The 11,598-nt window shown below is 33.8% G+C and overlaps 2 protein-coding genes across 2 annotated transcripts; both read left to right on the forward strand.

Annotated features, from left to right (window-relative positions):
- The first annotated feature begins 3,915 nt into the window (after positions 1–3,915).
- On the forward strand, positions 3,916–4,894 carry LOC108360365 (putative nuclease HARBI1). Its single transcript, XM_017612617.1, has 2 exons — positions 3,916–4,775; positions 4,843–4,894. Exons 1-2 carry the CDS (start codon positions 4,087–4,089, stop codon positions 4,847–4,849), a joined length of 696 nt encoding a protein of 231 aa, XP_017468106.1. The 5' UTR covers positions 3,916–4,086; the 3' UTR covers positions 4,850–4,894.
- A 4,170-nt stretch (positions 4,895–9,064) lies between these two features.
- On the forward strand, positions 9,065–10,439 carry LOC108360360 (putative nuclease HARBI1). The gene is made up of 3 exons (XM_017612613.1): positions 9,065–9,432; positions 9,505–10,365; positions 10,433–10,439. The coding sequence occupies exons 1-3, from the start codon at positions 9,230–9,232 to the stop codon at positions 10,437–10,439; spliced, it is 1,071 nt and encodes a 356-aa protein (XP_017468102.1). The 5' UTR covers positions 9,065–9,229.
- The last annotated feature ends 1,159 nt before the right edge of the window (positions 10,440–11,598 follow it).

Here is an 11,598-nt window from a genome sequence, read left to right on the forward strand (position 1 = left end):
TTATTAGAATGTTTAACTTTTAGGTGTGCTCGTCCTTAAGTTATTTGTTTTTGTTATTTTATGGCCTTATAACATTTTTTTAAATTATTGTTGCTTTTCCACAATAAGTTTTCATTAAAACACGGCCTCGAGCTCAATAAAAATTGTTGATTATATCTTAAAGTAAAAAAATTTAAGGCATGCAATAAAGGAATACAACAAAACCAAAAAATGTTCTCAATACTATTAAATATAAAAAATTGCAGGAGTAAATAAATTCATAATTTAAAATAAAATATGGTATCGCAATTGTTTTTATATGTACATATTTACAAAATGAATCTTAAAGCACCCACTGTAACTCCTAAACCTGTAAATGACTATTAAGAAAAATAATGAATAACAGAAATCCCGAGAAATCTGAACAAGTAAATATGTCTAGAAAAATCTAAAGAGTAGCGAAACTGTATCTCAAAAATAAGTAATTTTATGCCAAAAATACAACCGACTTCAATGCTCATTCCGGTCGTTCCGGTTACGTAGACCCGACTGTCCTCCCTTTTTTTAAAATAGGCTAAACAAATTAGTACGTATTCTACTAAAAAGAAGAATATCAAGATACATATTTCAAGATTTTAAATAAAAAACTTCCAACTGAAGAAGATGAAATTCCGGAGTCGAGGAATACATACTACCTGTGCTAAATACTTACATAGAAATTTAGCATGTTTGAAATGTACATGCCTCTTTATTGAAAATTCTTAAAGAAAAATATGTTCTGATTCTTATGATATATCGAAATGAAATATAAATATATGATTCTTTTAAAATATCGGGATTAGAGTTACTGCTGCAATATTTCCACTAATTTTTTCAAATAAAGCCATTTCCAATATCGTGATTTCTGTTAGGTCTGGGCAAACTTTGCAGGGTTTGCCAGTAAGTGTCTTGAACCAGATGACCATTACGCACCATTTCGAGGGTGCGAAACGCAAAAAAATTCTCATTCGGCGCTAGGCAAAGGTTTGCAATTAACGTGTCTTAGACCCAGGATTACCTAAAAAGATCTGAGAACATGCACGGAGTTGTTCTTGGATTTAATCCACCGCCCCTTCTAATTCGACCAAACTAATGTTCTATTTCGTCTTGGCAGAGTTTCTGGTTCTTATATACACGAATTCATGGTTTGACAATATAAGCCACAAACGTCGCCTACTTTGGGTGTTAAGAAACCAGCCTTTAATAAAGGAAAACGTGATATCTCGACCAAATAGTATACTGCTTTTGTAAGTTTTTAGAAAGTGTTCCAAAATTCGCTCCGAGCGCGTTAAGTGATTTAAATAGTTGTTAGTCAAACATTTATTACTATAGTTTGATCGGAATTAATATATTCTTCAGTGGTTATTAATATTATATTAAAACATAAGCCTATAATAGGTGAGAAATTATTTAGTCTTAATATGCATAATATTTAATAACGTGTTCCAAAACTCGATCCGAGAGCGTTCACTATTGATCTTTTGATTTCAATATAGTTTGTCAAGCATGCAGTAATCAAGTTTGATCGTGCTCCAAAATTCGATCCGAGAGCGTTCACTTTTGATCTATTGTTTTAAATATATTTTGTCAAGCATTCAGTAGTGAAGTTTGATCAGAGTTTATATATTCTTCAGTAATTAATCATATTACGTTAAAATTTAAACGTATAGTATGGTAGAAAGTTAGAAATTATTTAGGGCCAGTTTTTCAGTGCACGGCCGTGGTTTTAACTCAGTTTAAACGCCCGATCGGAAGGTTTAACCCGCATCCATCGTTTGTATCAAATTGACGCAAATTTGGAAAACATATTAAAATATTAAGACAAATAGTTAACGTTTTGAATTGGTTTTTTGCGACAAATGCGTATAGATCTTTCAAGAATTTTTATTTTTATTATCAGAAACCCCAACATTTCATTGAATACTAAGGTCTTTTTCCATATGTATCAAATTAATGTACAACGTACTTTGTGTTACATAAAATTTCCGTTGGATGCGGGTTGAGCAAATATCAGGCAATCAAATGCCAGCGAGCTGTTCAATTTAAACTAAGTTTACTTAATCCAGTTTGAACTGGCACTGAAAACTGGCCCTTGGTCTTAATATGCATAATATTTTATGTCGTGTTCCAAAATTCGCTCCGAGTGCATTCACTATTGATCATTTGATTTAAATAATTGTTTGTCAAGCATTCAGTACTATAATTTGATCGGAGTTTATATATTCTTCAGTAATTGATCCCATTTCATCAAAATATATACCTAGGGTAGCCGCTGTGGTGTAGTGGTAAGCAGTGCGCTCTTTCACTCATCTGCACCTGGGTTCAAGCCCTAGTCAAAGCAACATCCCAAAAAATTAGAAAAATGTTTTTTCTTAGCAGCGGTCGTCCCTCGGCAGGCAATGGAAAATCTCCGTATTTCTGCCATGAAAACCAGCTTCTCATAAAAATATAATCGCCGTTCGGAGTCGGCGTAAAACTGTAGGTCCCTCCGCTTTGTGTGACAACATCAATGCACACACCACAAGTCGGAGGAGAAGCTCGGCCAAACACTAACATTTGCGTAAGCGCCAATCCATTATATTATTGATAGGCATATACATATGTAATACTTCTATATTGGTAGTAAGCTAACATCTCAATGTGTAAGCATTCCGAAATCAAAGCGAGACAGTCTAGTACTGTTTTTGTCAATGTATTGTGTACTTGAGTGCCGTTTTTGTAAATGTGTCGTGTACATGTTTATTTATAAACGTATGTGTTCCTTTTCTTTCGTACGTGTTTATTGATATATCTGTACTGTAGTGTTTTCGGACGGTACTAGCTCTTACTGCCAATATAGGAGTATTACATATATGGTGATAGGGTAGAAATTGTGAAATTATTTAATTTTAGCGTGTATTTTCTGCCAGAGACAATTGATTAAAACTGCAACTACTCGTGAAAACATACATTAAAAGCAATGTAGATGAAAGTATAAATATTATTGACGCGTATTCATAGTCCAGCAACTAAGTCGGAACTAACAAAGTTGCAACTTAAATTTAAGTACCAACCTAAAATTTACCCCTATTCATAGTCGCATTTCAGACTTCTACCAAGTAGTTTGGACTTGGTTTACGATATAACAAAACGAGTGTGAAAATGTATCGATTTTTCTCTACGATATTTTGGAAAAATTACATTTTTATTAAATAATGTCAAGGTTGATCATCGGTTTATGTAATTTTTATTTTCATTGCATGATTATGCAAAACAATAAGGTATAATTTTCTTGTTAATTGTGTGAAACAGCCAGAACAACCGCAGTGATGTGAAGTCGATGTTTATCGAAAGCATGCTGTGAAACATACAAATAGTAGATATCTAAATGTTATGCACAAATTTACTTTAAAAGCCGGTTTCTTAAAGACTGATTAGTGCATAAACGGGGGTTAATCGGTGTTTTGGTGAAAAAGCGTTTTTTCAATGCCCGATTAGCACAAATTCGTCGGTTAACAACCGATTAAGTTTACCAGGCGATGGCCACCGGTTAGCTGCTAACCGATCAAAAAGTGACATCTGACAGCTGTAAAAAACATCAAAAATTAATTTATTGTTATTTACACGCACATTTTTATAATTATGGAACATATAATTGGGCTTTCTATTATTTCCAATTTGGATTCGATGCGCGTTATAAGAAAACCGCGAACATATGGAGCGAAAGCAAATTTCTTTGAGGAATATGACGAGTATACATTTGTAAAAAGGTTTCGTCTTTCAAAAAAAAGTGCTCTGTATATTTTTGAAAAAATTCAAAGAAAAATTCGAAATTACACTCAAAGGATTGTGGAAATATGCTTTACATATGTATATTAAAAATAGCATCGTTTGTATTAATAAAATTCGTTTTACAGAAACCACGCACTGAGCCCATTGGAAATGTAATTGCTAGCGTTGCGCTTCTATGCATCAGGAAGCTTTTTAATTACAGTGGCTGATTTCTGTGGAGTGAGTACGTCCACTGCAAGCCGAGTAGTCAAAAGAGTCTCCTATGCAATTGCAGAACTTTCGAGAGAGTATATTAAAATGCAAAAAAAAAGTGCAGAATTGGAAATTGTTAATCGTAGTTTTCATCGGATTGCAAATTTCCCAAAAGTCGTTGGATGTATAGACTGCACCCATGTAAAGATCCAATCGCCTGGTGGAGTAAACGCCGAAATATTCCGAAATCGGAAAGGGTACTTTTCGTATAATGTACAAGCAGTCTGCAATGCAAATCTGGAGATAACTGATCTTGTATGTCGATGGCCTGGCTCCGCACATGATGCCAACATTTTTAATAATAGCCGTATTAAGCATCGTTTTGAGCTAAATCAATTCAAGGATTGCTTTATACTAGGCGATAGTGGGTATGGTGTCAGTAGATACATGATGACGCCGCTTTTACATCCTAACACTGCTGCGGAACGGTTGTATAACGAGTCTCAAATCAGAACCAGAAATTGCGTAGAGAGGTGCTTTGGCGTGTGGAAGCGTCGCTTTCCAGTGCTTTCCGCAGGATTAAGAGTTTCGCAAAATACCGTTATGGCAGTTATTGTAGCCTGCGGTGTTTTACATAACATCGCGCGGCAAAATAGAGATGCGGATCCATCCGAAGAAGAGAATTTTACTGCTGAAGAGTCCACTGAAAATGCAATGGAGGCAGATGAATCCACGACCGAAACGCCAGGAGTCTCTTTTATGAGGTCGAGTTTAATCAGAGACTATTTTGCAAGGTTAGTTTATACATAAGTCAGCTCATTAAGCCACGGATAAATAAAGTAAATTATTCTTTTTTTTCAGTTTATAAAGGAATACTAGGAGTGCCAGTTACTGTATTAATATTCGAATTCGGGTTCGGTTGGTATTCGTACCATATACACTGGTGGCCGGATAATTAGAAACGATTTTNTTTAAACTTTGTATAAGATTTATAATAATTCGACGAAGTTCGAAAAATGGTAATCAAAATTTCAAACTTTTTATTTGGAACTTTTAGAAATAATTCGGGTATGCAGTTTTATAGCCCATTCATCTTTAGTATAATATTGTGCAAGTTTGAATTAGCTCAAAAATCTCGTTGATTTTTGAGAATTTTTTTTGTTAGCGGTGTTGCTCATTTTCTCTCATACAAAAAAAATGTTGAACACACTTTGTATGGAAGAAATCGAAGAAGATGAATGGGCTATAAAACTGCATACCCGAATGATGTGAATGATGTCCATTTTTCGAACTTCGTCGAATTATTATAAATCTTATACAAAGTTTAAAGCTTTGAGTTATTTGATTTTCGTTGTAGTATGCACTATATTTTCCTAAAAAAATAAATTAAAAATAATATTTACAAATAGATGGTCAAAACTTGAAAAAGAAAATCGTTTCTAATTATCCGGCCACCAGTGTATATGGTACGAATACCAACCGAACCCGAATTCGAATATTAATACAGTANAAATTATGAAATAAGTAAACGACCAAAATCGTCGAAAACTATACAGTGCTGCCAAGTTTTTCCGTTTTAATACACTAGTCGAGTGGAAATTTTAGGCAACGACGTGCAATTTTCGATACGATTCCACTCTCGAAAAACGACTGGCATTCGACACGACTCTCGCAATGATGGTGAATATTTACTAAATAACTACAACCAAGCGTAGCTATTCCGCTGCAATTCACTTGAACATGTGGTTGTTGGTTTTTGTTAATATTTCTATTATTAGAATGTTTAACTTTTAGGTGTGCTCGTCCTTAAGTTATTTGTTTTTGTTATTTTATGGCCTTATAACATTTTTTTAAATTATTGTTGCTTTTCCACAATAAGTTTTCATTAAAACACGGCCTCGAGCTCAATAAAAATTGTTGATTATATCTTAAAGTAAAAAAATTTAAGGCATGCAATAAAGGAATACAACAAAACCAAAAAATGTTCTCAATACTATTAAATATAAAAAATTGCAGGAGTAAATAAATTCATAATTTAAAATAAAATATGGTATCGCAATTGTTTTTATATGTACATATTTACAAAATGAATCTTAAAGCACCCACTGTAACTCCTAAACCTGTAAATGACTATTAAGAAAAATAATGAATAACAGAAATCCCGAGAAATCTGAACAAGTAAATATGTCTAGAAAAATCTAAAGAGTAGCGAAACTGTATCTCAAAAATAAGTAATTTTATGCCAAAAATACAACCGACTTCAATGCTCATTCCGGTCGTTCCGGTTACGTAGACCCGACTGTCCTCCCTTTTTTTAAAATAGGCTAAACAAATTAGTACGTATTCTACTAAAAAAAAGAATATCAAGATACATATTTCAAGATTTTAAATAAAAACTTCCAACTGAATAAGATGAAATTCCGGAGTCGAGGAATACATACTACCTGTGCTAAATACTTACATAGAAATTTAGCATGTTTGGAATGTACATGCCTCTTTATTGAAAATTCTTAAAGAAAAATATGTTCTGATTCTAATGAAATATCGAAATGAAATATAAATATATGATGCTTTTAAAATATCGGGATTAGAGTTACTGCTGCAATTTTTCCACTAATTTTTTCAAATAAAGCCATTTCCAATATCGTGATTTCTGTTAGGTCTGGGCAAACTTTGCAGGGTTTGCCAGTAAGTGTCTTGAACCAGATGATCATTACGCACCATTTCGAGGGTGCGAAACGCAAAAAATTCTCATTCGGCGCTAGGCAAAGGTTTGCAATTAACGTGTCTTAGACCCAGTATTACCTAAAAAGATCTGAGAACATGCACGGAGTTGTTCTTGGATTTAATCCACCGCCCCTTCTAATTCGACCAAACTAATGTTCTATTTCGTCTTGGCAGAGTTTCTGGTTCTTATATACACGAATTCATGGTTTGACAATATAAGCCACAAACGTCGCCTACTTTGGGTGTTAAGAAGCCAGCCTTTAATAAAGGAAAACGTGATATCTCGACCAAATAGTATACTGCTTTTGTAAGTTTTTAGAAAGTGTTCCAAAATTCGCTCCGAGCGCGTTAAGTGATTTAAATAGTTGTTAGTCAAACATTTATTACTATAGTTTGATCGGAATTAATACATTCTTCAGTGGTTATTAATATTATATTAAAACATAAGCCTATAATAGGTGAGAAATTATTTAGTCTTAATATGCATAATATTTAATAACGTGTTGCAAAATTCGATCCGAGAGCGTTCACTATTGATCTTTTGATTTCAATATAGTTTGTCAAGCATGCAGTAATCAAGTTTGATCGTGCTCCAAAATTCGATCCGAGAGCGTTCACTTTTGATCTATTGTTTTAAATATATTTTGTCAAGCATTCAGTAGTGAAGTTTGATCAGAGTTTATATATTCTTCAGTAATTAATCATATTACGTTAAAATTTAAACGTATAGTATGTTAGAAAGTTAGAAATTATTTAGGGCCAGTTTTTCAGTGCACGGCCGTGGTTTTAACTCAGTTTAAACGCCCGATCGGAAGGTTTAACCCGCATCCATCGTTTGTATCAAATTGACGCAAATTTGGAAAACATATTAAAATATTAAGACAAATAGTTAACGTTTTGAATTGGTTTTTTGCGACAAATGCGTATAGATCTTTCAAGAATTTTTATTTTTATTATCAGAAACCCCAACATTTCATTGAATACTAAGGTCTTTTTCCATATGTATCAAATTAATGTACAACGTACTTTGTGTTACATAAAATTTCCGTTCACTATTGATCATTTGATTTAAATAATTGTTTGTCAAGCATTCAGTACTATAATTTGATCGGAGTTTATATATTCTTCAGTAATTGATCCCATTTCATCAAAATATATACCTAGGGTAGCCGCTGTGGTGTAGTGGTAAGCAGTGCGCTCTTTCACTCATCAGCACCTGGGTTCAAGCCCTAGTCAAAGCAACATCCCAAAAAATTAGAAAAAGGTTTTTTCTTAGCAGCGGTCGTCCCTCGGCAGGCAATGGAAAATCTCCGTATTTCTGCCATGAAAAACAGCTTCTCATAAAAATACAATCGCCGTTCGGAGTCGGCGTAAAACTGTAGGTCCCTCCGCTTTGTGTGACAACATCAATGCACACACCACAAGTCGGAGGAGAAGCTCGGCCAAACACTAACATTTGCGTAAGCGCCAATCCATTATATTATTGATAGGCATATACATATGTAATACTTCTATATTGGTATTAAGCTAACATCTCAATGTGTAAGCATTCCGAAATCAAAGCGAGACAGTCTAGTACTGTTTTTGTCAATGTATTGTGTACTTGAGTGCCGTTTTTGTAAATGTGACGTGTACATGTTTATTTATAAACGTATGTGTTCCTTTTCTTTCGTACGTGTTTATTGATATATCTGTACTGTAGTGTTTTCGGACGGTACTAGCTCTTACTGCCAATATAGGAGTATTACATATATGGTGATAGGGTAGAAATTGTGAAATTATTTAATTTTAGCGTGTATTTTCTGCCAGAGACAATTGATTAAAACTGCAACTACTCGTGAAAACATACATTAAAAGCAATGTAGATGAAAGTATAAATATTATTGACGCGTATTCATAGTCCAGCAACTAAGTCGGAACTAACAAAGTTGCAACTTAAATTTAAGTACCAACCTAAAATTTACCCCTATTCATAGTCGCATTTCAGACTTCTACCAAGTAGTTTGGACTTGGTTTACGATATAACAAAACGAGTGTGAAAATGTATCGATTTTTCTCTACGATATTTTGGAAAAATTACATTTTTATTAAATAATGTCAAGGTTGATCATCGGTTTATGTAATTTTTATTTTCATTGCATGATTATGCAAAACAATAAGGTATAATTTTCTTGTTAATTGTGTGAAACAGCCAGAACAACCGCAGTGATGTGAAGTCGATGTTTATCGAAAGCATGCTGTGAAACATACAAATAGTAGATATCTAAATGTTATGCACAAATTTACTTTAAGGGCCGGTTTCTTAAAGACTGATTAGTGCATAAACGGGGGTTAATCGGTGTTTTGGTGAAAAAGCGTTTTTTCAATGCCCGATTAGCACAAATTCGTCGGTTAACAACCGATTAAGTTTACCAGGCGATGGCCACCGGTTAGCTGCTAACCGATCAAAAAGTGACATCTGACAGCTGTCAAAAATATCAAAAATTAATTTATTGTTATTTACACGCACATTTTTATAATTATGGAACATATAATTGGGCTTTCTATTATTTCCAATTTGGATTCGATGCGCGTTATAAGAAAACCGCGAACATATGGAGCGAAAGCAAATTTCTTTGAGGAATATGACGAGTATACATTTGTAAAAAGGTTTCGTCTTTCAAAAAAAAGTGCTCTGTATATTTTTGAAAAAATTCAAAGAAAAATTCGAAATTACACTCAAAGGTTTGTGGATATATGGTTTACATATTTATATTAAAAATAGCATCGTTTGTATTAATAAAATTCGTTTTACAGAAACCACGCACTGAGCCCATTGGAAATGTTATTGCTAGCGTTGCGCTTCTATGCATCAGGAAGCTTTTTAATTACAGTGGCTGATTTCTGTGGAGTGAGTACGTCCACTGCAAGCCGAGTAGTCAAAAGAGTCTCCTATGCAATTGCAGAACTTTCGAGAGAGTATATTAAAATGCCAAAAAGCAGTGCAGAATTGGAAATTGTTAATCGTAGTTTTCATCGGATTGCAAATTTCCCAAAAGTCGTTGGATGTATAGACTGCACCCATGTAAAGATCCAATCGCCTGGTGGAGTAAACGCCGAAATATTCCGAAATCGGAAAGGGTACTTTTCGTATAATGTACAAGCAGTCTGCAATGCAAATCTGGAGATAACTGATCTTGTATGTCGATGGCCTGGCTCCGCACATGATGCCAACATTTTTAATAATAGCCGTATTAAGCATCGTTTTGAGCTAAATCAATTCAAGGATTGCTTTATACTAGGCGATAGTGGGTATGGTGTCAGTAGATACATGATGACGCCGCTTTTACATCCTAACACTGCTGCGGAACGGTTGTATAACGAGTCTCAAATCAGAACCAGAAATTGCGTAGAGAGGTGCTTTGGCGTGTGGAAGCGTCGCTTTCCAGTGCTTTCCGCAGGATTAAGAGTTTCGCAAAATACCGTTATGGCAGTTATTGTAGCCTGCGGTGTTTTACATAACATCGCGCGGCAAAATAGAGATGCGGATCCATCCGAAGAAGAGAATTTTACTGCTGAAGAGTCCACTGAAAATGCAATGGAGGCAGATGAATCCACGACCGAAACGCCAGGAGTCTCTTTTATGAGGTCGAGTTTAATCAGAGACTATTTTGCAAGGTTAGTTTATACATAAGTCAGCTCATTAAGCCACGGATAAATAAAGTAAATTATTCTTTTTTTTCAGTTTATAAAGGAATACCAGGAGTGCCAGTTACTGTATTAATATTCGAATTCGGGTTCGGTTGGTATTCGTACCATATACACTGGTGGCCGGATAATTAGAAACGATTTTATTTTTCAAGTTTTGACCATCTATNAAGATTTATAATAATTCGACGAAGTTCGAAAAATGGTAATCAAAATTTCAAACTTTTTATTTGGAACTTTTAGAAATAATTCGGGTATGCAGTTTTATAGCCCATTCATCTTTAGTATAATATTGTGCAAGTTTGAATTAGCTCGTTGATTTTTGAGATTTTTTTTTTGTTAGCGGTGTTGCTCATTTTCTCTCATACAAAAAAAATGTTGAATACACTTTGTATGGAAGAAATCGCTTAACATAGTCTTGCACAATATTATACTAAAGATGAATGGGCTATAAAACTGCATACCCGAATCATTTCTAAAAGTTCCACATAAAAAGTTTGAAATTTTTATGTCCATTTTTCGAACTTCGTCGAATTATTATAAATCTTATACAAAGTTTAAAGCTTTGAGTTATTTGATTTTCGTTGTAGTATGCACTATATTTTCCTAAAAAAATAAATTAAAAATAATATTTACAAATAGATGGTCAAAACTTGAAAAATAAAATCGTTTCTAATTATCCGGCCACCAGTGTATATGTACAGTAGTTTTTAGTTTATTTTGTTTATTTAATGCTTATTATTTTTTTAATAAAAGTCTAGCTGGTTATACAACAAACACCATATAAAATAATATTTCAAACTTTGTACAAAAANGCCTCATTGCGTAGGTCGTAAATTATGCTAAATTGTACGACTCGACAACAGTAGCATTGTCTATTGTCGTAATGAAATAAGTAAACGACCAAAATCGTCGAAAACTATACAGTGCTGCCAAGTTTTTCCGTTTTAATACACTAGTCGAGTGGAAATTTTAGGCAACGACGTGCAATTTTCGATACGATTCCACTCTCGAAAAATGACTGGCATTCGACACGACTCTCGCAATGATGGTGAATATTTACAAATAGATCGTTTCTAATTATCCGGCCACCAGTGTATGATATGTACAGTAGTTTTTAGTTTATTTTGTTTATATAATGCTTATTATTTTTTTAATAAAAGTCTAGCTGGTTATACAACAAACACCATATAAAATAATATT

The sequence above is a fragment of the Rhagoletis zephyria genome, unplaced genomic scaffold (genome assembly GCF_001687245.7).
Source record: "Rhagoletis zephyria isolate East Lansing unplaced genomic scaffold, Rhagoletis_zephyria_1.1 Rzeph_scaffold_00560, whole genome shotgun sequence".
NCBI classification, from domain to species: domain Eukaryota; kingdom Metazoa; phylum Arthropoda; class Insecta; order Diptera; family Tephritidae; genus Rhagoletis; species Rhagoletis zephyria.

What these genes read in the sequence shown, in the direction of transcription:
- LOC108360360 (XM_017612613.1), top strand. Translation starts at nt 9,230, where the DNA reads ATGGAACATATAATTGGGCTTTCTATTATTTCCAATTTGGATTCGATG. An exon ending in ATTCGAAATTACACTCAAAG is followed by an intron (nt 9,433 to 9,504) that starts GTTTGTGGATAT and finishes TTCGTTTTACAG; the next exon opens with AAACCACGCACTGAGCCCAT.
- LOC108360365 (XM_017612617.1), top strand. Translation starts at nt 4,087, where the DNA reads ATGCAAAAAAAAAGTGCAGAATTGGAAATTGTTAATCGTAGTTTTCAT.